This window comes from Amblyomma americanum, chromosome 1, assembly GCF_052857255.1.
Source record: "Amblyomma americanum isolate KBUSLIRL-KWMA chromosome 1, ASM5285725v1, whole genome shotgun sequence".
Classification (NCBI taxonomy): Eukaryota; Metazoa; Arthropoda; class Arachnida; order Ixodida; family Ixodidae; genus Amblyomma; species Amblyomma americanum.
The window spans coordinates 8,219,500-8,246,950 of NC_135497.1; the positions used below are offsets into that span (position 1 = coordinate 8,219,500).

General features: G+C 46.9%; 1 protein-coding gene and 1 long non-coding RNA gene across 8 annotated transcripts in view; one reads left to right on the top strand and one right to left on the bottom strand.

Annotated features, from left to right (window-relative positions):
* LOC144109645 (uncharacterized) overlaps positions 1 to 14,168 on the bottom strand; it is a 255,642-nt gene extending 241,474 nt beyond the window's left edge. For 2 of the 5 annotated variants that reach the window (XR_013309624.1, XR_013309627.1), the window contains exons 1-2: positions 13,578 to 14,132; positions 2,008 to 2,071 (exon numbers count right to left, since the gene is read on the bottom strand). This is a non-coding gene — a long non-coding RNA (uncharacterized LOC144109645). Of the gene's footprint in view, positions 1 to 2,007; positions 2,072 to 13,577 lie in introns of all 5 variants that reach the window. The other 3 variants (XR_013309623.1, XR_013309625.1, XR_013309626.1) reach the window with 3 other exon arrangements.
* A 116-nt stretch (positions 14,169 to 14,284) lies between these two features.
* Positions 14,285 to 26,479, top strand: LOC144109600 (uncharacterized). Of its 3 annotated transcripts, none has more exons than XM_077642420.1 (4): positions 14,285 to 14,361; positions 15,348 to 15,533; positions 18,164 to 18,953; positions 20,513 to 26,479. In XM_077642420.1, the coding sequence occupies exon 4, from the start codon at positions 22,628 to 22,630 to the stop codon at positions 23,765 to 23,767; it is 1,140 nt and encodes a 379-aa protein (XP_077498546.1). In that variant the 5' UTR covers positions 14,285 to 14,361; positions 15,348 to 15,533; positions 18,164 to 18,953; positions 20,513 to 22,627; the 3' UTR covers positions 23,768 to 26,479. The 3 variants fall into 3 exon arrangements, with proteins under 3 accessions (XP_077498546.1, XP_077498561.1, XP_077498553.1); XM_077642435.1 differs by having other exon boundaries at positions 14,328 to 15,249; XM_077642427.1 differs by lacking the exon at positions 14,285 to 14,361 and adding an exon at positions 14,368 to 14,513.
* Positions 26,480 to 27,451: the final 972 nt, after the last annotated feature.

A 27,451-nucleotide genomic window follows, 5' to 3' on the forward strand; every position in this document is an offset into this window, starting at 1 on the left:
TCCGGCAGACTACGCAACGTAAAGCCCACTGAACTTCCTACACAAAAACCTTGGGCACTACGCAACGTAAAAGCCTGCCAAAATTCCTATGCAAAAAACCTTCGGCACTATGCAATGTAAAATTCGTTATGATCCATAGCGCAGCAACAAAACAGGGGACAAACACAAGCGCTAACTTCCACTACAGCTTTATTTGGTGCACAAAGAATTTATACAAGAAGTAACGAATGATACCAGTCAGATTAGACAAGATACTTTGTGAACAAAGCTTAAAAATCACATGCAATACATTTCATCGGTTGGCATACTGCTCCGAGGCTAAAAATGCCATATCTTTCTTTGTCAGCGACAATGACGGACTGCTGACGCAGCTTTCAGGTCCAGCTCTTTCGATTGCGGCAGCCTCGATAATTTCCCTTGTTAATCTATCGGCATTTCTGCCTATCACCTTGCATTCTTTAAAACCAGGCTTGCATTTATGAACACGACAGTGCCGTGCCAAATTGCTGGAACCGCCATCCCGAACTTCCCTATGGTGCTCGCTTAACCGCTAATTAAGACATCTGCCTGACTGCCCAATGTACTCCTTGCCGCATGAAAGCGGGATACTGTAGACTATTTCTTCAGTACACTGCACGAAAGGGTTTCTGTGCCGAATCGTGCAACTATTCTGAAGCCTGCTGTCGGGACAGGTGGCCTTGCAAATGCGGGACAATTTTTCCTGGAACTGGAACTGATGGCGAAGGGGGCAACAAGGTAGTGGTGGTGCCATATATCCACAAGCTGTCACACTCCCTCAAGAAGGTAGCACAAAAAGTGGGAGTGAAGGTGTATATGTCTGCACCGGAAAAATTGTCCCGCATTTGCAAGGCCACCTGTCCCGACAGCAGGCTTCAGAATAGTTGCACGATTCGGCATAGAAACCCTTTCGTGCAGTGTACTGAAGAAATAGTCTACAGTATCTCGCTTTCATGCGGCAAGGAGTACATTGGGCAGTCAAGCAGATGTCTTAATGAGCGGTTAAGCGAGCACCATAGGGAAGTTCGGGATGGCGGTTCCAGCAATTTGGCACGGCACTGTCGTGTTCATAAATGCAAGCCTGGTTTTAAAGAATGCAAGGTGATAGGCAGAAATGCCGATAGATTAAAAGGGAAATTATCGAGGCTGCCGCAATCGAAAGAGCTGGACCTGAAAGCTGCGTCAGCAGTCCGTCATTGTCGCTGACAAAGAAAGATGTGGCATTTTTAGCCTCGGAGCAGTATGCCAACCGATGAAATGCATTGCATGTGATTTTTAAGCTTTGTTCACAAAGTATCTTGTCTAATCTGACTGGTATCATTCGTTACTTCTTGTATAAATTCTGTGTGCACCAAATAAAGCTGTAGTGGAAGTTAGCGCTTGTGTTTGTCCCCTGTTTTGTTGCTGCGCTATGGATCATAACGCATACCCACTAGCCCGAACCATCACCTTGTTAAGCAATGTAAAAGCCCACCAAAATTCCTACACAAAACCTTCGGCACTGCTCAATGTAAAAGCCCGCCAAAATTCCTACACCAAGAACCTTCGACACTACACAACGTAAAAGCCTGCCAAAATTCCTACACAAGAACCTTAGTCACACACACTTCCACTAGCCTTCCTACCCTTAACTCGGTTTAAAACTACCGCCCGACAGCATGTACAAGCGCAAATACCAAAAAAAGCATTTAGCTTCGGACGTAGTCGCTGGAGCTCTGAAAAAAGGCATCCTCCTCTGACGGCGTCACAAGCCAAACCCGTAGTGCCGCAGTGGCAGCTAGCAGCACCGCGTTGCGAGCAGCAAGTGAACCGCGGCAGTCCTGTTGTGTGGCGCCATAACGGACAGGCACAGTTTTATAAAGGAGGCATTGGGCGGGCAGAAAAACCACTGACGCTTCAGGAATGTTCTTCAGGAGGCATTGCCCACACTTTTTTCGTGCATGCACACACACAAAAAAAGGGCGCCAAGGACATGTGCATATTCCTCACCTGAATAGGAAGAGAACTGATGCGTACTGAGCCTCGACACGAACCCGTGATTTTGCTCGTGGTGCTGCAACAAGTGGCCACGGCGGGCCAACAGATGAGTACACTGATCACAACTGTAGGAGGCTTGGCACACAGGACACCAAAACTTATCTCGTACAGGTGACTGCGGGAGGCACACTTGGTGCCTCCATTTTTACAAGGGCACATCAGCGATGGACACAAACACAATTCACATTGGCAAACAAAGAACGCACAACAGAGCAAACAAGGAGAAACTCTTAGCAGTAGAACACCCAGCGCAACACAGAATATGGCAGCAGCCAAAAAGAAAGCTCAAGGGAGCTGTGACTGGACAATGCAGTAATAAAACAGTGCAGTTACTGCAAAGTATACAGCAATTAGCTCAACAGCAAGAACGCAGACCGAGGGATCAGCGACGACGCTTGCACAATGCAACGGGAGACAAATCTGCCAAGCAAAGGAGTAACGCAATCATGCACAATACAAAAACAAAATTCAAATCACATAGAAACAAAACTATAAAAAGTTTCTGCAAAATTTATAAGCATTGTTTTCAAATATGATACTAAAAATTATTTCAGTTGGACAAACAACACAAACAAATGTTGCCAGGGGAAGGGAATTACCCCTAGGGACAGGGAAATCTAAGGGCGGAGTCAGACCTAGGGAGGACTGGGATGGGTTGAACCGCACAAACAAAAAAGACTGGGTTGCCACAGGTTTTACTTGCTTCGTGCCCTTCGGCTGGGGCACACACTCTCGGACACGTCTATTTGGAGCAGGAACCGATAGGGACACCAGCCCTCTAGCGTATGGAACCTAGCGCCTTATGGCCCCTAGGCATTTTAGGCGTTTCAGAAATCCCAAGGCTGCGATATTTACGTGCATTTGAGTTGTGTCAAAAAGTACCTGGTAATCATGCTTCTGTTTCACGTGAGTTAACCGCGCGAACTTCGACCGTGCCACCAAATTGGCGGCCTGCTCTGTGTTCTCTTCCTCTCGCTGTGCTAGCTGTCGCTTCCAGCGTTTGTTAGTGTCGATTTGCAGTGGCGTTGCGCGGGGTATGCGTCAGCGACATACAACTGAAGTGATTGTGCAGGTCCCATTCACGGTGTTTCCCGTCGGTGGTGACATGCATATTCAGCTTTGGTGGCCATCAGTCTGCAGCCTGCAGATTTCGCGATTTTGTATGTGGGGGGCAACGACCTGTCGAGGTACAACGCGAGTGCGCAGTTTACCAGCAACAGCATCAAGGTACGTGGTTGTACAATGCGCCGAACATATAAGCAGTTACCATACTTACTGCTTTAATTTGTGCATCCGTAATTTATACCAGAGTTTATGAAAAAATATTAGATATTTTATGCTCCCTGCTGCGACACCGTGCACACAAGGCAGGCTTGAGAAGATTGGTGCGGCCACGTTGCTGTGTGCAGTTACGACTGATATGAGTGGCGTAAAGGTTCCACCACGCCGCTCTAAAGATGATGTCACCATGTCACTCCCACGCCAAAGCCACAGCAAAGTCATACCTGCTGCATGTGAGGGACGAGCGTGACCGGTATTACGTGCCCCTCGCCCATTCCCTGACAGCCACACATGTGAAAAGAAAAACTCGTTAATTCACTTGTAAATTACTTTGGGTAAAGAAAGTTGGAATTGCGTGCCATTTACTTAGCTCGCTCATGCTGACAGTCACTTTCCCCGGCACAAACTTCCGGTATACAGAACCTGAAACTACAGAGCCGCTGGCAGTTTCGTTTGCTGCTAGTGAACCAGGCACATGTGAGGGTGGTTTTGGTGCCTTTTGTATCCATCTGCCAGTGGCTGCTGGCTTTGCGAGTGTGCTGTTGAGGATTTATTGCTTTGAGCTCATACACCGTCATGCCCCCTCGGGAGAAGGGGTGTTATGCATCGACCTCTACTTGCAATCTACCTTTTTTTTTACCAGTAAAGAGTGTGAGTTGTGGGGCTGTTGTATATGTGGCAATGTAGGATGTGCGCATAATTTGCACACACCCTTTTTGGAGCTATAAATTACCGGAAAAAAGTGTAAATTATGCAAGTAGGTAAATATGGTGCATTGCCTTTTTTTCCACGCCTGAAATGACTTAATGCCCCGTCGCAGCTGTTCAGTTGATGAAACTGAAACAGCATGAGAGAAAAAATTCAACTATAAATTATGTAGCGGTTATAGGCGAATGCCACACGGTGATCTATGTTTTGTAACGTCTATCACTTGATTTGAAAGAAAGCATGCATGCAAAACTTAGGTGCCAGTCCTTTAAAGGGCAATCCCAAGGTTTTTTTGAGGTTCAGGAAATCCAAGGAAACATTTCCTGTGGGCTTCCCTCCCCACCCTAAAGTATGGCAGCCAAGCAGCAGTTCATTCCTGCACAATGCGTTTGACTTCAGATTTCGTGGCCTCTGTTCAGGTGTTTTCTGCATACAACACCACATTTCAGTGTCACAAACATTAATTGCAAGACACTGCCCACTCACCACTTGAGCAAGTACTTTTGAGGGTCGTATTTGGTTGCAATGCGCATTTTATAAACACAGTCTGCACCTCCAATCGCTATTTCAGCCATACAACATGCATACAATGTGTTGCCGTCGCTGCGCCAACCAAAGCCTTGTCACTGGCCACGTGCCAAGGTCCGGTTATAGTTCGCTGCTTTAAAATAATTCCACTAAGCATCCTGAAGAATTTGTTACGTTGGAGATGTGATGCAAACCCTCCGATTTTCAATTCGTTATAATACTGTTGACTGCACAGGGTACAGCATTCAGGTGACAACACTTAAAAACTATTAGGGACAGGAGTCACTTTTGAGAACAAGAGCACATGTTTCAAGATCAATTTGTAAAGGTAAACTGTCCAAATCATCTTTCTTGTATGATAACAGTCATCCACATGTAGTCCAATTTTTTATGCTATACCAGAACCAATATCACTGCTGAAAATGGGGGCCTAAAACAGAGTCCTGATGTAGTCAAGAGGACATGAGCATGGCGGCTGCTTCGACACCCTTTATTGCCGCTTTCTGTGGATGGTCAGCAAAGCAGTTTTAGAGCCAAAGTAGTATATATTTCAAATGAGCCAGGAATAGAGGCAGCATAGCAAACTGTATCGGATGCTTTCTGAAAATAAAGCAGAATGCATTCACTCTGGAGGCCTTTATGAAATGACCGGAATGTGCCTTTGGAGAATTCATGAAGTTTTATACAGCTCAGACCATTTATAACGTAACCGCTTATATGTGGGGCCGCACTGTATGCGGCTTTTTGTAACAACTGCTTCGCTTCCCATGGAGTCTAATGTATTAGCATACCGCTTAATACGTGGCAGCACATAACCGAAGACCACATATAGTGCAGTTTCTAGAAAGCCTGACGGCCCGCGTACCGGCGCGGGCCCGTGGGTACACGCGGACGAGTGGAGCATGCTTCCCAGATTGACAAGAGGAGGGCAACAGGCGGGGCGGGGAAGCGTTGTCAGCGTGGTTCAACGCAAGGCTGAAGAGGATAGAAAAAAGTCCCAAAGCAGGCGTCTTTCCTCTCACTCTCCGATGCGCCTCCGTTGGGCACACTGATTGCCCAAAACTGGGAAGCACATGATGGCATGGCCAAACGAACATACTAGAGCGGCGGCCGCAGTCGCATGGCATGACGCTGCAAGCGCTGCTCGTACCACGTGTGCTTGCGGCAGCTTCTTGTCACGCCTGAGCCCATGAGCACAATATGTGTCGTCTCGTGTAGCGAAAAGTTGACAACGTAGGCAAGTCAGCTGGCAACGTGAGCAAGTCTACCAGCCTAGGCTGTCTTCAGTTCCAATGGCGTCTACACCTCCGAAAGCCACAAAACTGCAAGCTCTCGAAACCAAGCAGTGCATTGTGAGGCACGTCAAGAGCAGTTTGAAAAAGGCTACAGTGGGAAAGAAGTATGGTGTCGCCAATGCTACTGTGTCCGCCATTTGGAAGAACAGCGACAAGTTGTGACAACAGCCATTTGGAAGAACAGCGACAAGTTGTGACAACAGCTGCAGGAAGACTCCGCTTTGCTTGCAAGGAAGCGGATTCATACGTCGAAGTATGAAGATGTCGCTGCTTTGTTTGCACGATTTGCGAGGTCCAGGCCCAGAGCGTTCCTGTGAGTGGCTCGATATTGCAAGCCAAGGCCAGGTGCCTTGCAAACATTTTGGGGCATGATGGTTTCAACCCAATCAACAGTTGTATTCAGTGTTTCAAGGACCGGCACGAGATAAGCTCATCGTCGTCGCCGATCCCAGCGGCATTGTGTGTGAAGTAGCCGCCACAGGTGAAGACATCATGGCAGCGATGCGTGGTCGATATGAGCCTCTATCCGAGGATGAGCCTGACGAAGTGAGTGAAAGTGCAGCAAAAGTTTCATTCAAAGACGCGCTCGACAGTTGCAACAAACTGCGCCTCTACTACGCTCAGAGAAACCTCAGCGAGCAAGCGCTCAAGTACCTCACTGTTTTTGCAGACGAAGCCATTAGCAACGCAGTTCACAGCACCAGACTAAAATAACGCCGTTCTTTCATTCATTACAATGCTTAGACAAAAAGATCGAATAAACTTCTTTGTTGCCTGCGATTGTAAATGCTGTTCATCTGATGCATTGTCAGGTGCACTTTGAAAGGTAGGCTGGCCATTCTGAAGATGTGAATGCATGGAAAAGCTACGTTCTGGTTACAGTGCAGTACCGTTTATAATGTGGATTTTCCAGACTCCCGCAGTATGCGTTATAAGCGGTCTATGCTGTAATAACCTAGGGCATTCAGGATCTTGAACCATGATGATAATCAAAGTTCTTATAGACCTCCTGTATGTTTGCAAAAAACGAGGTGGTGCTGCTGTCGCTAGCGGGCTCATGGTAGGCAAGAGGCCAGGGAGTGGCATCGCGGAGAGGTGTTGAGCCCGGGTTTTCAAGGCTTGTAGGCACGCTTTCAATTTCTGCGAATCACAGCAATGGTTGATGCTTTCAACTTACTAATTTCTCGGAGTCACGAGCTCGTGTTGGCCATGTATGCGTATTCAGAGAAATAGTTCGCCACTGTGTATTGTATATATGGCTAGCAGTAAACAGAAAGCGTTTCTGCCGTTGATTTCTTGAACAAAATAAGTTTTTGACACTTTGCACTTGCCTGAATGATTTTACTTCGGGGCAGTCGTGAAGGGAAGCGTTGGCGTTGTTTCGGTGGAGCAGAAGTGCGCTCACCGTCAGTTGACACACGTGTCTCGCTGTGCGAAAAGTGGGGACAGCGCCGTGTCTCCTATCTCCTCTGTCTCGCGTAAGCGCTGTTTTTAGCCTCAAGATCAGGCACCAGCCAGGCCAACTTCTCCCCTTGTTTAACTGGTCTATTTGGTGAAAATTTATTTCTGGCATTATTTTCTTTGCTAGCCCTAAAATCTGTTTCGCGACGAAAAATTCAGTAGAAATTTCTAAACTATGCTTTTTTTTTATGTGTGGTTAATGAAAATTGTGAGATAATTTCTATGTTGTTTTTTTTTGAGGTTTTCTTTGATTTCAGTGCTGCATTTCTTTGACCAGAGCGAAAGCGAAGAGGCCATAAACGAGAGAATAAACTTTAAGGTTCTTTTTCTGACCTTTCACATTTTCTGCGATTGGCATCCTCACCCCTTCGTAATTTCGTAATGCATGAAAATAGAATGATTCTATTTGTCGCAAACGATTCCTGAGATAGTAAGGGGTGTAATAAATTTCGATTTTTTTTCCTACACCTGCAGTACTATGTTATTTTGGTAAGAAACGTTTTCATGTAACTATGCATGCATAAGTACTGGTCATCAAAAAAATGAACTAATAGCATCATCATACAGAACAGGGCTTTGTGAACATGCTGGCAAAAAAAAATTTCGCACTTTCTACTCAATTATTTAAGCCCTTGGGGTGACTTGATGAGGGTGTTAATTATAATTTCCCCAGAACTGCACCAGGTATAGCCAAAAATAAAATGCATTACTGAAACTAGTGTAGCAGTTTCATATTTGCACTAAACTTAGTTACATATCGTATGCATAAATAAAACACTTCATTGCCACGTCCCCTCTCAACCTCACCACATGTCTGTTAGTAGCAGGCCTGCTTCTTTCCCAACAAGCTTCGCGATCATATCTACTACCTCATGAAACATAGCACATGCATGATGCAATGGAAGAGGAAGTGGCTTTTAGCACACTTAAGGTACACTATTCTAAGCACGCCAACGTGACCGCGCAAGATTGACACAACTTACCAGACTTCTTTCTACTCGAATCAAATAATTACGTTGGTCATATTAAGAAAGAGTTTCAAGAAAATATTAAATGCCATAAAACATGGCATTAAAATATACTCAAGAAGTACTTTGGTTTGGGCTAGTTGGTGCATAGCGCCTGTCCTGTTGTGTTCGTGTGCCTCTTTGGTCCTTGTTGTTTTCTCGCCGTCATCATTAAAACATGTGCTGCTAACAAAAGAACGCATTCCTTGGGGGCAAGTGAACCTGCCGGCACCCCTTGCACACCGGCTCAAGGTGATACGTGTGCAGCTACATATCTGATTTTTTCCTAGCGCAGTAATAAGCATACTATGCTGATGTTCAGGTGAATGAACGCAGTAACTTTATTAAGTGCACTGAGTGGCAGGGCCGATAGACTCCCAGACTTCGCGCCTTACTACTGTAGCCCATTCATTCCCTGTTAGCCAGTTTCCTAATGCGGTATTTATATGCAAGAAACCTATCGAGGCTAATTTAAATTTCCTTTTATGCCACTGCGTGGATCCAATGGTGACGCAGCTGGTCAATACATGCTGCAGTGTGCAGGCATGATGCAGCCGCCGGTAGCTGCGGTAGGCACGGGCAGGCGGAACCTGTTTTACGGTAGGCAAAACAGGTGCCTACCGTGCAAAAGTCGCTGCTGACATCAGCGCCACATCTTCGTGACGTCGCGGGGTGAAGGAGGTCTATAGGTGGGTACAGATAGTTGTGTATATTGCAAGCATAATTATTTTCTCAATGAAGTCTGATGAAAAAGTTGAAGAAAAACAGTATGAAGAGTTTGGTTTTATGGGGCTTAATGTCCCAAAGCGACTCCAGGTACAAGGAACGTCATAGTAAATTCCAGTAAATTCCTCAAGATAATTTCAACTACCTGGAGTTCTTTAACGTGCACTGACGTCACACACTAATTGGGCCTCTAGCATTTTGCCTCCATCGAAATGTGACTGCCGCAGCCTGGATCGAACCAGTGTCTTTTGGGCCAGAAGCTGAGCACCATAAACACTGAGCCACTGTGGTGGCTCTACCACATACTGCCTGTGAGATCCAAACCCGTGACCTCCATACGTTGCATACATTGCTGTACCAACCAAGCTATCTATGTAGGGACTATGTACCTATTGTATTTACACGACTGTAAGTCGACCCTCCACATCACATTTCTGAAAAAAAAAAAAACTTGGAGGTCGTTTACACTTGGCCTTCAATAATAGAACACGATAGCACTATCTTGCCGCCTCCGCTTACTGCAAGCCACTACCGGCTGCCGCACGCGGGAGCGCCCGTGGGCACATTCCAAAATGAGAATGTATTACTCGCTGGACTACTCGTCCACACTTGCGCCATCGTCCTCACTAGCGCTGCCGTCATGATCGCTGCTCCGGTCCCACAACTCGTCGTTCTAACATCCCCGTGCAGCGAAATCCCGCACTTCGCAAACAGCCACATCACGACATCGTGTGGAACAGGAGAAAATTTTGCCTCGCTACAGCTGCCACACCAGTATCAGCTGTTGCGAACGTTTAAACTTGCGACCCGGTGCGCAGTTCGTTTCTTGGGCGTAAAGAATGACAGCCATCTTGAATGTTACAGTGAACATGCGCCGGAAGCTTACCGGACCCGGAGCACAAATGACGAAGCAGTACATTAAAAACTTGGTGAAACGCGTCAGAGGCAAGGAGAAACAATGCATGAGCGGCGTCGGCTCTTCTGTTGGCTACCGACACTCCCCGTCGCCGCTGCGATTCCGAATGGGGGTGCCACCACTATTGGAACAGCGGCCCTTCCATCAACTATCGACGCTCCCTTGAGCGCCGAGTGCACGATTGAAAGTAAACAAAAAGAAACTTGGCAGACACCTATTAAGAGCAGAATGCGAATGCGTTATGGAACCGCCGTCGCTTATCAGCAGATGCAATCTGCGGCCCCGTGTGGGGAGTAGGATGGTGTGGGTTTGCTGCTTATCGACAGCCACCATCAGCCGCCTTTAGCGCGGGGTGGGAATGCCGGTTTTGTGCGCTAACATAGCAGCTACTCAAGGCCAGCACTAAGAGCGATGCGACGGAGCCGCGCAGCAAAAATGCAACCACGTTGTAGCATGCCCGATGTCTCGTTTGTCGAGCCTTTATTTATGGTGCGATGCTTTGGTTTTGATTTTAAGTTGACCCCCCCCTTAAGATTTTCAAAAATAGTTCAACTTACAATCGTGTAAATACGGTATGTTTAATGCAGGAATGCATTTAAAAACTGTATTTCCATCTCTGCACGCATATTTTTGTCCATCCATCAATCCACAGACTACCGAAACATGCGGTTCAAACCTGTGTAAAAGTATGGGTAGTGGAGTAGCAATGTGGCACACTAAGGCCATTTGCACCAAAGCGAGCCAATGGCGCTGCTCCTCCTTTCGCCTGGCATGCAGATCACAGAAGCTTATGCAAAGTACACTTGCTAATGTAATAATTACCTTGCAATAAATGCAGCAAGAACAACAGCGCTGCTAAAAGCTGACGTTAATTTGATACTTAGAGAAGCACAAACTGCAAAACAAAGTTATATAAGACACCGTATGAGAAAATTTTATGCATTTGTGATTTCAGAACATTGCCATGAGATAACCGATGAGAGATTCCCTGAAAACGTACTTTTTTTTTTGCACCGAGAGCCACATATGCAATGCCCCCTGAAAAGCCGCAGGCTATGCCTCAAACATTATGCCACTTCAGTAGGATGCGGAGAAAAACTTCAAAATGCTTTCAGCATGGTCCAGCATTCCAGGAAGTGCCAAGCGAAACGTGCAGCATGGCCATCTGGATAGGAGACATGGCAGCACCAGCTGGCTGAGGCGCAGCCGCACTACATCTAATTCTCCTTATCCTGGGCGAGTGTGCCAAAGGAAAGCAAAATGACATTTGTGCATCAAGGCTCGTTTACTGGTTTGTTTTTTATGGTTTATGGGTGTTTAACGTCCCAAAGCAACTCAGGCTATGAGGGACACCGTAGTGAAGGGCTCCGGAAATTTGGCCACCTGAGGTTCTTTAACGTGCACTGACATCGCACAGTACACGAGCGTCTAGAATTTCGCCTCCATCGAAATTCGACCGCCATAACCACTGGGCCACCGCGGCGGCCCCAAGGATTGTTTACTGGCAACGCTTTAAGCATTGCAAGTAAACATGGCGCAGTATTTACGAATGCATTCCCGAAGTGAAGTAGCCTAGGCGTAGCACAGACTAGACCACAAAGATTTTAGTGTATGTTCTGTGCAGCCTAACATTGATAGTGCTTGGTCTCCATTCTCTTATCAAGAGAAAAACCAGCATGTTTGGTTGTGGTAGTCTTGCTGCCATAGGTAGCATAAAAGGGCTTTCACAGAGCTGCCACCGTCCCCATTCGATCACGTCTTACTATGGTTGGGGGTGGCAGCAGTTTGACAAAATGTGCACGGCTCCAAAAATATTTTCATTCTCCAATTTTTCTCCAGCAAGGCTCCCTGCATTTCCTTGCTACTAATCCAAAAATATTGTACTGAAACCTTCACAACTCTGAACACTTAGGTATAATCTGTAGACAATAAGCCAGGCGCTGTCGTAACCATGCCTTGTACTGCAGTTCCTCTAGACATTTAAATATATTTTTTCACTATCATCAGCCTGACTACGCCCACTAAGGACAAAAGCCTCTCCCATAACTCTCCAATTAACCCAGTCTTGTGCTAGCTACGGCCACATTGTTCCTTCAATGCAAATGGTTCGGTTTATGGGGGTTTAACGTCCCAAAGTGACTGAGGCTATGTGACACGCCGTAGTGAAGGGCTCTGGGAATTTCGACCACCTGGGGTTAACGTGCCCTGACATCGCACAGTACACGGCTCTCTAGAATTTCACCTCCGTCGAAATTCGACCGCCACGGCCGGGATTGAACCAGCGTCTTTCGGGCCAGCAGCCGAGCGCCATAACCACTCAGCCACCGCGGCGGCCTTCAATGCAACTTCCTAATCTCATTTCCCCACCTAACTTTCTGCCGCCTTATGCTGTAGTTGCCTTCTCTCTGAATAGAATCAGTTACCCATAATGACTATTATCAGTCATCTTGCCTTTTCACTGCATGCCCTGCCCACTATCATTTTTTTGAGACTGTTAAAACACAACTTACTCAGTCAACATTTGCTCCCTACGTCTACAATAATTTGGACAGCCACTATTTTAATGTCATTAGATGTTTTTAGCATAACAGAGACGTACTGCCGGAGACTTATACCGGTCTACCTTACCTGGCCGTACGCATGTCACTGCACGTGTGGGAGGCATCCGGTAAACCGGTATAGGTATCCGGTAACACATCTCGGAGTTCACTTGCATTTGCCTCATACAACATACGCAGTGCATAAATATACACGCAGGTGACACACGCTACAACGCTACGGACATGAATAAAAGTTTCACAAGAGCAGCAGGCCCACACTTTTTAAGAGTGGTAAAATAATTTGTGTAAAAGCATGTTAACATTTAACAGAAAGAAACAATTATGTATTTAACCAGCTGTAAGAACAAATTTTCCAGCAAGACGGGCGTCATGTACAAGCTGTTAGCACCACCGAGTCTTGATTCACCTCTGAAATATTGTGCATTCGTGAAAGCACAAAAATGGGCTAACTGGTCACTGCTCGTGCTGTCTATATAGTATAGTGCATCAACAATTACACACACAACAGAGCAACAAAAACCACTGTTAAGCATTGGACTTGGGTTCATTCCGAAGTGGTACTTTATATATGCAGGTGCTATCACTGAGCCCTCCAAATGAGCAGACAAGCATAAGCATGGAAGCCATGAAAGATCATTCAGCAGAGAACGATCCCTTCCAGGCTTGTTTCTCTTTGGCAAGTCTGTTCCGTTGCTCTTTGGCAATACCGCCTTTTGAATAAACGAGTTGAAACCCACAATTTGCTCATGCTCGGCGTATGATTTGGAACGGGCTCTATGTACAGATGTGAGCAGACATCTAGAGGGCTGCACTCTGGAGACCCAACAACACTTCATGCTATTGTCATTCTCCAGGGAGCTTTTTAAACTAACATTTATGCTATAAAAACTGCTAAATCTATAAAATTTCCTTTTTGTTTTTGCTCTGCACAACACAGAGCGAGTGCTCCAGACAAACCTGCTCGTCTGTACACAAGCTAACATATTCCTTCATGCGTGCATGCACAAACAAAAACTAAGAACACGTGATTCTTTCTCACCTGCAATGGAAGAGAATTGAAGCGTGCTGCGTCTCGCCACAAAGCCATGCTCCTGCTCGTGATGCTGCAACAGTTCACGACGGTGGAGAAAAGCATTAGAACAGAGGTCACATGCGCAAGTTTTCTCACGAGCTGATGAGCTCGCAGATTCGGGGTGCTTATTTCGCACATGCCTTCCTTTGGGATTTCTGAACAGCAAATTCAGCTTTGCACACACGGCACAGATACTTATCTCGTTCTGGTGACTCAGCAGGTGGTGAACTTGGTCCTTCCATTCCAATGAGGCCACGAGGCGGCAGGCAAAATGCTCACAGCACAGAAAACAAAACTTAAAACAAAGAACGCGCAACTGCGCAAACTCGCGAGTAGGGCAAGAGAAAATGTACACCAAACGCAATTAGCGTAACAGCTAGCAAACAATCCCGGAGCACCTCATGTGCAATTAACGGCGGTGTCCTAACCCATTGTCCAAACGTAGCCGCGGCCGCGGTCAGCATGCTCGCGCAACGGCAGTGACAGCGTCTCTCTGCGGTCGGACAGTTTCAAACCGCGAAATGAAAGTAGTCACGTGATCGAACACTACTATACCAACGTACGAACAAACTCAATTCACATAAAAACAGGAACATAAAAATGTGTTTATAAAATTTTTTAGGTTTTGTATTGCAATCGTGTTCAGAATTTTTATTTAAATGAGAAACAACACAAATGTGGCTAAAGACAGGGAATTCTAGAGTACGGCGCTGAATGTCAAGGGCAGCGTTCAGCTGTTTCGCGGCTGATGGTCAGTACGAAAGAGGGCTCAGCAATGCATGCTGCGTGTGACTTTCAGCGCATACTCGAATATCTCGTCTTCCCTATGCACTGACCGGCTACGGCAGGCGCGCGATCGGCAGTTTGACTAAGCGCGTCTACCTGCGAAGCGTCCCGAGTTCGGTTCGCATTCCATACTTACGCGCGTCTCGCGTCCGTGTACGGCGCGCTCCAGTGCCCGGCGCTTGGTTGGGTTAACCCCAATTAGTAGCTGGAGCTCGCTCTTTTAAAATCGTTAATTTAAAGCTAAAATAATATAAGCACGCTACTGCTGCAACAGAATTATGAGTAACACACTACCAGAAACAAAACAGGGCTTCACCGAGTTTATAGACCGGGGTCTTGACGCGACAATAACTTGTTCTGCCCTATTTCTTGAGGACCCTAATGCCCTTGCACCAAGGCTCACCACGCATGGGCGCGCGGGGCATACGAGAGCGAAGCAGTATCGAGGCGGCAACGGCGAACCGCGCGCACTATCCCAAGCCTATCCCAATGCTTCCTAAATTCCTGCTTGCCCAGCCTGTCATGTCAGCCTGTCATGCCCAGCCTGTCATGCCCAGCCTGTCATATATAAGACTTCAACCACAAATGAACAAGCTATAGAATTGAAGTGGTTAGGTTAAGCTTTCTTTGGTATAGCCTGCCTGACACGCTGAACTATGCTGTGTAAATGTCACCTCTACATTGAAATATCAAGCAATGTTTGGCAAGGATAGAAATTATAGTTGCATAGTGTTAGGATCCTTTAAGTAATGCTATCAAAGCCGAAGTGAAAAATACCCTCATAGCAACACAGGGTAATGTAGCAAGGTAAGCTGAACTGACATACAATGCAGCTAAACTACTGCCTCCCAAGGTTCGTTCTAATCATGTTACCCTGCACCCGTAAATGTCTGTCATGGGGATAACTCAGCTGTTCCATAGCTGTCAATATGTGGCCTTTTCTTGTTGCAGGCACCAGAGACTTTTATGACTCATAACAGTGCTGCTGAGAAAGCAGCAATTCTTGAACATTGGCCAGAAGCCAGGCAGCTGCTATGCCACTTTCATGTAGCGCAGGCTGAGTGGCGGTGGCTGACGCTTGCCAAGCATGGTGTCAGCCCAAGTGAAAGGAAGTCACTGATGGCCATTTTTCAAAAGGTATGGAATTTATTCATTATCAGCGATATAAAAATCTGAATGCATGCAGAAACAGCAATGAGCGACCGATTCAGAAGAAAGAGTTTTGATGTTTTATGGGTGTTTAATCACCCAAAGCGACTCAGGCTATGAGAGACGCCGTAGTGAAGGTCTCCGGATAATGTCGGCCCCATGGGGCTCTACATGCACTGACATCGCACAGCACACAGGCCTCTAGCATCTCGCTTCCATCAAAATGAGACCGCTGTGGTTGGGATTCAACCCGCGTCTTTCGGGTCAGCAGCCAAGCGCCATAAGCACTGAGCCACTGCAGTGGAAAGGCCAGGTATTGTGTTGTTGATACTATGTCACAAGACAATGTCTCACAAGTCATAGATTGTATGCGTGCTGTGCAGGCCTATGGTATTTCGTTGAAGAATGGGTGCTACTATAGCATGTCTGGTACATGATGATGCAGCCAAAGCACTGACCACTCTTGTTTTAGTTTGTAGGCACCATACACACATAATTGTAAAAAGTACAGCCTAGCATAGGAGAGTTTTCACCTCTCAATTCATCATCACAAAGATTGTGAGACTACTTATGCAGCACAGCAGGGGCAGCACAGGTGTCAGCGGCAAGCAGGCATAACAAGGAACCATTTGCGACTGTGGAATGAGACAATACTGTTCAGATAAAGAGCTGTACACAACCTCGTGATCATGGACAAGGTTAAACAGTTGAGCCGACTTATAATAAACTTGACGGTCACACGGATTAGGTTCGTTGTATCTAAAGTTTGTAGTCACTGGACTTGCCCTATTACAGCCGAAAAATAGTCAGGGAAAAGTGGCAGTTATTTGTTCAAAAGGTCGGCTGTGTGTGCCTGTTTCTTCAAAGCGGACCCTATCAAACTGCTTTCCAAGCTCTCTAGAATGGTCATGTGCTCCTGGCCAAGACCTTAGCGTTTCAGGGACATAATAATACCGTCGTGAATGAGGTGCTCATGGCAACCGGTGAAAGTCGCTATCCTCGCCTTCAATCCTCAACAAAGTTGTCAGGGTGCAAAGCTACTGCAGCACAAGTGCACTCATAACATACAGTATGCATGACCCTTCTGTAAAGCTCTCAAGTAATGCATAGAGTTTCAAATAAAGCTATGCCTTGCCGTGACTATTAGGCTCTTGAACAACCTTTCCACAGGAATAGTCGAATAGGCCTATAAACCATGGGTGACACGGGCAATCTGCTGTTTACGAGTTTCTTGGACACGGCAGTCGCACAGAGGGCAGATATCAGATTGGACAGGTGACGCATCACGTGACTAGGTGGGCCTGCAAGGCATACCTCGTGACTGGCTTTCAAGCTTTTCAAATTCCTGCCATTGGCTGAGCACCAGCCGTATGCAGCAGTTCACTTCCAACGCTGCACCTGTCTAGTGCTTACCGTGCTTCTGCTTCCACTTTAGACGCTTTACCTGGCTGGCGCACACGCAAGCACCACCTGGCCTTGTAGCCTGTTGGAGCAAACCTGTCCAGCAGTTAAAGCTTCAAATCTACTTTAATTTATTTATTTCAGGGGAGGGGGTAGCTACATTTTCTTTACGGGGATCACAGTAGCTAGGAGACTGTGGGAGTGAGCTTACAGCATTTCCTCATTAGTTGTAACAGAGTGATATAGCCAAGGTTGTTCGCTTTATGTGAGATACAATGTCATAGCCCTGGTACATTTTTCTGATGGTAGCTCCACCTCTTTTTTAACAAAAGCAGCAAATTTGGAAAAGGGAGCCTTGAAATCATTCTGTAGGCCGATTAAGGGGACGTCTCCAGGTGCTGCAAGATGGTACATTAGCAGATGGAATTGACTCCTTTGTCGTTCTGGTGTCCGCTTTTCGTGCACAATGCCATGGATGCCAAGGATAGTCCTGAACATGCACCCGACTTTACACTTGTCTCACCATTCATCACAAGTGCAGGCTCTTCCCTGGGAGGATGGTTGCTTTCTTTCAGAGTCATAATTGTAACACCAGGTAGCCACAACAGTGACCTGGAACAAAATTGTTGCACATTTACGACAATCCTATGTAGTAGCTCCATGCAGGTGTCAATGCACTCCTCGTTCCGAAGAGTGGTCAGGATCTCAACCACAAATACGGCAATAAAATGATGCACAACAAGAGTTAAATCTGCTGCCGTGCCTGTAACCAATTCAAGAAGTTTAATTTTGGTAACAGCATTTCATACAGGCCTTGCGAACCTGCGTGAATGCTTGCTTAATCACTGCCAAGGCCTTCATGAAACTTTTCCCAATGTGCACCCAAAATTAACGCACCTGCTCATTCTTTCAGGGATCTGTAGACCGAATTGACAAACTCAGCATATGCATAAATCGTTGTAGCAACTTTGTTCTAGCTCATAATTAAGTGGGGATTTTTACAATGCCGTTGAAGCTATACTAGTGTTTCCACCTGCTGCTGCACTTCAATACAGCAGATGCTCTTTAGATGGCAGCACCGGTGCTAAAAATTTTGGACACTGACTAATTCAAAGCTAAGCTCTCAGACTACATGTAAATGTTTGGAATGTACTTCATATAACGTGGTTCAGAATTGAAATATTTAGTTTTTTTTTTTTTTGCTGGAAACCTTGCAGATCATGCACGCTGATAGCAAAGACACACTGGAGGCCGCCAAGCAAGACCTTTACTCCCAACAGCACAAGGGCTTCATCCCCCACGTCGACACTCTACTGGAGAGAGAAGAAGAATGGGTGCTTCTCTTCTGACTGTCAGCGAAGACACGAGGCCACAACACAAATAATTATTCAGAGGCCTCGATTAGGGTCCTAAAAGACAATCTTGCACAGGACAAAAGCGTTTAATGTTGTGGCCCTAGCTGAATTCCTGTCTGTTGTGTGGGATAAATATTTTTTCCACAGAATACTAGACCATGCACACTCACGTATGACTGGGCACATGCTCCTCTATGAGAGGCTTTTAAAGAAGCTGCCAAAAGACACCAAAAAAAAACATTAGGTGCAACGGAGATGGGCATTATGTCGTCCCAAGTGGCAGCAGTCCAGATAGCAAGCTTTACACTGTGTACTCTGACATCGGCCTGTGCACCTGCCGCTCTGGTCAGCAGGGCGCATTTTGTAAACACCAGGCACTCGTGCACAAAGTGTTTGGTGGGATCTTCCCAAATGCACCTCTGCTGACTACAGAAGCTCGCTACAACCTTGGAAAGCTTGCGCTCGGAGACAACTGTCCTGGCATTGATTTCTTTGAAGGCCTCCACGAGACACAAGTGCTGCAAAATGCTGCGCAGCAAGGCTCCCACCGATGCTCTACTGTTGGGACGCTCCCTCCACTTCAACAGCTCCAACGACCCAGTACAGTCCTCCAGAAAGTAGGGAAACTTCCACTGCTCAACTAATGAATCAGGTAAGTTATGGTGCTATACATTAGCAAGATGAATTACAGCAACTCTATGTTGGCTGCAGTCATTATAAACCATAGTCATTATAAACCATAGTCAATGACAATAGGCACCCTATGATGACTAAGGCCCATTATTTTCTGTGGTGGAGAATTTAAAATGCTGCAAATTCATAAAGAAAAATACGCAACATTTTGCAGAAACCATAACGCACATAAAATAAATGCATGCTTATTTTTTAGACATACTCCAAATGTACCTTCATACTCCAAATGTACCTTCATACTCCAAATGTACCTTCAGTAAAGCAGCATGTGCTGGTTGCAGTTCATCATCAGGTAATACTTGGTATTCCCTTCACTTGAAGGAAGGTGCTGGTAAGGCACAATGCCTCCCAGTGCCATGGTGTACAATCCTACACCTGCTGTCGTGGCCATGCATGCAAGCCGGACAAAGCCATATATTAGTCTGGCATCGGACTGTCACTCATTCATTCCTGGACAGCCTGGTGCCATAAAAGATAAAAACCCATGATTGGATGCTGAGCGTTATTCAAGACTAGAAACTTCGTCACTACCATTAATGCTCCTTTCAAAATATGACAGTATCGTGGCTTTTCCTCTGAAAGAATGTGAACGCACTGTCACTGCCGCCGCCAAGCTCGAGACGTTCACTTGCTTATATAGATGGAGAGGTTAAGCATATCAAGGCATCAACAAAACTATGTAACAATATGCTGACTTTTATGAGAATTCAAAACAAACCAGTCTCATTTTTATTACTCTCACACTCTGATTGGTGTCTGTAATAACAAAAAACGAAATTGTCGTTCCTGACAAGAATTCTGCAGAAATGCTTAATTATGCAATTTTCCCCCAAAAGCAAGACCAGAAACGGTTCATGCATATTTTAGACCATGGAGGAAGTAAATTTAAATATAGAGGAGAGCAGAGGGGCCGCCCCACGATCAGACAATGCGCTCCCCCCATATGCATGACGCATCATCCTCCTCTCATTCCTCTCTTAGGCACAGTAGCAGCGCAAAAAAACACACACAAAAGAAGAACTAGACACCGAGAGACACGCACAGACGCTGCGTATCTAGTTCTTTCGTGTGTTTTTTTGCGCTGCTACTGTGCCTAAGACAAGTAACCAACACGCCCAAGAGCTCGTTTTACTGAATCATGCCTCTCTGTTGCCCACAGCAGCAACAGCCTGCACATGCCGACTGGCATGCTGCCTCTTAGCAACCATGATTCTGAAGCGTAAAGTAGGCTTATGAATAATATGTTAGTTCTGCCACTTTTTTCACAATACGTCTGGGATACATGGTGCTTCTCCTCACTTTTCCTTCTTACATTTGAGCCACATATGCATCAAAGAACTTGGCTCATTTTCAATGGGAGGAAGTTTAACGAAGCCTGCCGTGCTGTACCTTTGATGAGCATCAGGTTCATAGAGCTCAGTTTTCTCTTCGCATAGACCAGACTGAGACAAGCAGCCCATCGGTAGGCCAACAGCAGCATTTAAGCAAAGAATTTTTTTGTGTGTGTGTTTGCTTTAGGAACTGGCGAAGGACCCTTTTGAAGCCCTCATAGAAGCCTTCAACACCTGAAGACTGAATGGAAATGACCCGACATGCATGAAGCATACAGCCAGACTGGCAAAAAAACTGAAAAGCCTTCCAAGCAAGCAAAGTTTTGTCACGGCAATGATAAACATGTCAGCTGCAGTCTGCAGGGTTTCAAGGTGCCGAGGCAAGATAAGTGTGCAGCCAACAAGCATCTCAAGGAGACAACCTGGCCTGAACAAAGGTTCAAAACGTGTCCCCCCAGGCAGGCCATCAAAGAAGGCCAAGCGCAGTCACTCGCTGTGCTGCAGTATGGAGGACAACGTCCCAGCTACAAAGTGACTGGACTGCTGCATCAGTGTGAGTGTGTCTGCAAGTGCAAATGGCAGAATCATGCAGTGCCAACAAAGGGTCACTCACCTTGAAACAATCATTCACAGTGTGGGCAAACCAGCTAGCCCAGACTGCCCACTGATGTAATAAATAGGGGCAGGGGGCATGCGCGGGTTGATATGTCACCCTAATCGGTTTGCAAGCTACTGCGAGTAGTGATTTTTTAAAATGATTTCTAAATTGTAGGGTCCACGCAGAGCTTTCAAATTTGACTCGAATACCCACAAAGACCACCTCTGCAGATCTGCTGCACTAGAATATGACCATTGAAATCATTTCAGGGTCCCTTTAAGCACCACCCAGCTGGTCTCCCAAAAAGATAAGTTGTTGGCTCATCCCCCCCTTCCCCTTGAGAAAACTGCATATGCAATATGCACAAGACATGAAAGCTAACACGACAAGTCACAAGAAAAGCAAACATGCCTTGCGCAATTGGAGAGTAGCCCTCCCATCAAGTAGCACGTGACTGCGCCTCATGTACAGCAAGTCGCTGGCTTACATCTATGCATTAGGGCAATGAGCCATCAATTACACCTGTGCAGAAGTTCAATGACTATAGACACCAAATCTTGGTTGCATGTTTTCTTCTTTGTAATAATACATAAGACAATAATATACATGAATCGCCATGTGGTATTTGCGTACAACTGCTGCATATAATTTACAATCCTATTTCTGCTTTCACACTATTTCATTTTCAGCTTCAACAGGTGATCAATGACTGTGATGTCAAAGTTCAGTATTCGGTCGTTGCACCTTCTACAGGAGGTGCAGCGGCAGTATGGCATGGCGGACGAGGCAGTGATAGTGCTGCTGCTAAAGAGTACATCTGAACAGGGAATACCTTTTGTGAGAAATTTAGCGGATATATAAGCAGCAGTAAATCACTATCAGAGGTAATAAACTACTTAAAGGTCAGTTGGTCAACATTATAGGCTTGAGCTAAATTGCCATAGAGATGTGTATCAAATCGCTTTTCTTTTATTTTTTGCGGCGTGTTCACAAGGAGCACTGAATTTTATTTAGAGCATGCTGGCGTTATACCAGGCACAGCAACTGCTAGTCTATCAGCAGTGTATGTTGGTCAAGCAAGTGGTAATAGAGGAGGCAATATATCTTGTTCCGAACGGCTGCTGAAGAATATTTCAGGTTTCATGGGGCAGAATATTAACAATCATAATATTGCTTTTTGGACTAGTACCAGATATGTATGGCACCTTATGATCGAGTGACCCCATGCCAGTTCTCAAAACCACATTAGTAGGTTATGCAGGCATTTTGCTCATTCCTTGTAAGGAATGAAAATGTAAATGTAAAATTATTGCCATTCACTTCACATTTTTGTAATTGCGATGGGAACAAAGAGACGGGTTTTTGTTTGAGATGAGAATGGACTGCAAGTGTAAAACATCCGTACCAAACAACTGCGACACGATAAGGTTGCCGTGAAACGCATGAAACTGAAGGAATAAGCTTCTTTTTTTTCTGGCAATGTCGGTCACAGGAAATTACCACTGTTTCTTCCACAGGTGCACACTTTTAAAGCAGTACACTGCCTTTGTGTAGTTGCGGTTGCCTAAAATTGATTGACAGCGATCCGGCTGGAGTAACTTAAATGGCGGCCAGGCTGCGGTACCAATGTTGCCAGACTGCGAGTTTTCAGCGTTCATTCGTGTCATCCTGCACCGCTCCTTTTGGCACTAGCATCAGAGCTATATGGCGAGTGCAAGAATCGACCCATCGCTTGGCGAGGTCCATCTGGCCATCAGAAGCTTCGAGTCGGAGCAAGCGTTCCTCCGGGAACTGAAGCTGACGCCGGAGTCGACCCTTGCTCGACCATCGAACAACCAGCGAGGCCGGCCTGCGACATCGGAGTTTTGGGGTGTCTGCAAGGACCTTGGTTTTAACCCCAAGAGTCCTAGCTGCGAAGGCGAAGTGGTGACTTTTAATAGGAAATCTGCGAAAGGGAAGCGACCCAGCTTCCGCTGCAACAAGTGTAGAAGGCAGCTATCCCAGCTGAACGGCACCGCCGTTTGGCAAGGCGCGCAAGGCGACGGTTCTTTTTTTGCATGCAAAGACCGCCTCGGACGCCCCAATGTCAAGTTGGCAACGAGGGAAATAATATGGATAACATATTGTATGGCGAAGGGCCTCACTTCTGCCCAGACACGGGAGCTCGTGTTGAAGGATTTCAAGCTGAGGAACGACGCCAGGAGCGACTGGCGTAACTACATCCGAGAAGTTCTCGAGCAAGAGCTCCAAGCGCGGCCCCCCATGGGAGGAGTCGGCCAGGAGGTGCAGATAGACGAGACACTTTTGCGGGGGAAGCGAAAGGCGAACAGAGGTCGGCTCCTGACCGGCGATGCAGTACCCCTGAGGCACCGCAACAATTACGGTGGTGTGGCCGACAAGGGCCCGTGGGTGTTCGGGATGGTGTGGTCACAGACTGGAGAGCTAAGACTTTTCCAAGTGGAGAAAAGGGACGCCGCAATGTTGGGCCCAATCATCGCCGCCAACATCATGCCAGGCACCACTGTCTACAGCGACGAATGGGCCGCCTACAACTGCATCCCCAGCCTGCAAGACGGGAACGGAGCTCCCTTAAACTTAGACTGGCACACAGTCAACCACACCACCAATTTCGTCGACCCGCTCACAGGGGCCAACACTCAGAGGATCGAGAGTGCGTGGCAGAAGGTGAAGCGTAATCTTGTGCGGAACGGGCAGAAGACCTCCCGGGCCGTGCTGCAGTCGCACCTATCCTGGCAGTGGTGGCAATCCATCAACGGTCGCACCAAGTGCCATGACCCGTTTCTGCGGCTGATGGAGGCGATTGCACGGCGCTACCCGCTCTAAACCATCGCCACGCAGCCGCTGTCGCCGATCTGCACTCCCCATTGAAGTCGACTCTGCAACACCGACTTCAGCGACCGGATCCCGGATCCTCTCGGAGCCACCAAGAGCTGCCTAGGCAGAGGCGCTGCTGCCCGCTCCGCCCGAATTCTCTCTCATGCCACAGTGGCAATTTCTTGCCGGTCTCAATTATGCAATCTCACATCAGAGGCGAGTAAAACACAATCATTTTACTCTCAGTGCCTTGCAGGCTCGTTAGAGCGCAGTGGGTATGCACGGACAAAAACATTATAAGATCACCAATTCGTCTAATGTATGCAATCTTTCATAACCATCCACGAAAGAAGCTAGCACACACAAAATTTCCTGCATTTTAAAAAGTGGTTAAAATGCTGTAGTAATTGAGGTTCTGGGAATTGAGCTTCTGAGCGCCGGTCCTGTTGTCTTCTTTCTTTGTCCCTCGTCTCAGCGCTGTTATTCCCAGAAGTGTGCACCAACTAGCTCAAATATCGGTTTTTTTGAAGTAAGCCACACCAGTATGCATACACCGCCTAGCGGCCGGCTCACCGGCTCAGGCTTAAATTGGGAGTTCCCGAGACTGTCGGAAGCGTGCAGGAATTATGCAACGCCTGCCGGATTCGTGTGCATGCTGGCTATAGCGGCCGCGCAGAGCGAAAGTTTCGGTCGCGTCAGAGCAGTGGAGCTTTAATTGGGAGTTCCCGAGACCGTCGGAAGCGTGCAGGAATTATGCAACGCCTGCCGGATTCGTGTGCATGCCGGCTATAGCGGCCGCGCAGAGCGAAAGTTTCGGTCGCGTCAGAGCAGTGGAGCTTAAATTGGGAGTTCCCGAGACCGTCGGAAGCGTGCAGGAATTATGCAACGCCAGCCGGATTCGTGTGCATGCCGGCTATAGCGGCCGCGCAGAGCGAAAGTTTCGGTCGCGCCAGAGCAGTGCAGCTTAAATTGGGAGTTCCCGAGACCGTCGGAAGCGTGCAGGAATTATGCAACGCCTGCCGGATTCGTGTGCATGCCGGCTATAGCGGCCGCGCAGAGCGAAAGTTTCGGTCGCGCCAGAGCAGTGCAGCTTAAATTGGGAGTTCCCGAGACCGTCGGAAGCGTGCAGGAATTATGCAACGCCTGCCGGATTCGTGTGCATGCCGGCTATAGCGGCCGCGCAGAGCGAAAGTTTCGGTCGCGCCAGAGCAGTGCAGCTTAAATTGGGAGTTCCCGAGACCGTCGGAAGCGTGCAGGAATTATGCAACGCCTGCCCAGAGACCGTCGGAAGCGTGCCGGCTATAGCGACCGCACCCTTCGCGAAGGGTGCTAGAATTATCCACGGCATCTGAAAGCCCAGCGGCGAACACGCTACAGCGCGCGCCTTACGTAGCGTGAAATACGGCATCTGAAAGGGGATGGAGAGGGTGGGGGGGGGGGGGGGGGCGTGTGTATGAGGAAGAGGATGGAGAGAAAGTGGCAACACTGTGTCCATCGAACTCGTCTGTAGACGTCTAGCGTGCAGTCTGGCAACATTGGTACCGCAGCCTGGCCGCCATTTAAGTTACGTCAGCCGGATCGCTGCCCCTCGCTGATTCCAGTTGCCGAGGGTCAAAGCGTGGTATGCGTAAGCGTTTCATTAACTTACATATTGAATACCTGGCTGCCGAATACCTTTGAAAAAATAAAGACGGAATCGAATTTAGACAACTTCACGCAGCCAAATCCGCCTTGACGCAGCACCGAGTTTCTATGTCAAGCAGTAGCCCATCTGACTTCGTGGCAATCACGATGCTGCTGCCCTGCCAATTTCGAGAACGACAAAAGACTGGCACAGCGTTTTTGTAAAGTATTTTATTTTATACTCATTTCACAAAATGAGGCACTACTTTGCGTGCATTTTTGGCAAATTGGTTGTTTCCAAACTGCCTGTTAATATTCCGCTAAATTTGGCAGAACTTGTTTTGTTGGTTGCCATGTTGGTGCTGTTGGCACTGTTGGCTAGGAAGATGGCCGCGTTATGGCCACCATAGCCGCGTCCAGGGCGGAAAACGCGTTTGCTGCAGATTGCTTGCCTGCATCTTTACAGCTTTTCAGCAGTGATTTTTAGCAGTTGTGGTGTAGTTTACCTTTGTAATATGACGAGGCGTTCCCTCTTAATGTGTGAAATCAACCTCCGAAAATGCATTCGTTCTGCAGGTACTTCATCGCATGGATTTTGTACATCTCGGAAGGCCTTGTGATTTCAGCGGCACAGTCCGCCGCTGCTGGTCTCTCATTGCTTTATTTTTTTCTTACTCCAGTAGCAAACCTGTTGTGTGCTGCACTTCTGGTATTTTGTGCCTTCTCATTATCCCTCATTGGGTATCCACCGCAAGGCACTACCGTCATGTGGTGAAAAGCTGTGACGCCAAATACGATGAAATTTGATGGACCGTTGTCGAGGTGGAACAAATTTTGGCCTTGCTAGATTGTCAGGACGTGCTCAAGTGCCTAGCATGTGCATTGTATTGAGATATTTGTGCCGACTTCAAACTGCCGAAGAACCGCAAGATGCTTTGGTTACCTTGTACAGAAGAACGTGCTCTTTGGCTGAGTCGCATTTTTGCTGTGCTGTGGGCACACAGTATGCAATGTAAGCCTGTTCTGGTTGTTTACACCCAATTTATAATCCTGTATGCTACTTGACATTTTTGCCTTTCAGTAAACAAGTCAAAATGAGGCCTATTGCATATGCCCCTTCCTATTTTTCTAACACTGGCACACTACGCGTTCGACCAAATAAACGTTAGTGTTCCAGCCTTACTTCAAGCAAGTTAACACGCACTGGATTCTCTTGAAGTGCTCATTCCTCGAGAACATTATTGACATTCCGTAACGAAACTATAAAATGTACTGATAGCAAAAACTTTTCTTGTTAAAGGGCATATGGGGTACTCATACAAGCTGTCATCTAAAAAGCTGTAGCTATCCCATCTTTCAGTACAAGCACAAGTTATAGTAAACGCACAAAACAGTGCAATATTTGAGCAATGCGAGCTCAAAATAAAAAAAGTTTGGCTTATAACAGCATGAACAGCTGGTGACAAATGCCATAACAGGAGGACTGACATCTCCAGATGTGAGTTGCAGGTAGTGTAGGGTCTGCTAAGGGGTGTGTTCAGAGTTCACTTAAGAGCTAAGTAGTTACATTATATTTCAATTCCTTATACTAGGCAACCTGTGATGAAGTCTGCTGCGTCGATTGCGGTGCTGCAACACAGCCTAGCAAGAGAGCATGCATTTTATAGTTGCAACCATGGTGCTTTTCCATGCCACCTGCCTGCTTTTATAGGCATAAGCATGTGTTGTGCCCTGTCGAAGCCACATGTGTGTCAGCTAAGTGGGGTACGATGGGGGCACCTAGGCAAGGGATGTTATCAGCCAAACGTACACTTTCATAATCATTCCTAATGTGGTGTTGCATTTGTCACTGCCAAAGCAGCTGACAGCAGCAGTTTTTAGACGCACATTTGAACAATATATTTTTTTCACAGGAGGCATTATCTTACAGGGAAGGCGTGAAAACTCGTCTGCCACCCAGAAAAATTGTTTGAAAACAAACGCACATTGGTGACATGGGCGTGACCAAATTCTACAAGGTGCCAAGTGCACCTGTGAAGTGAAAAGAACCACCGTGCGTTGCTTGTGCCT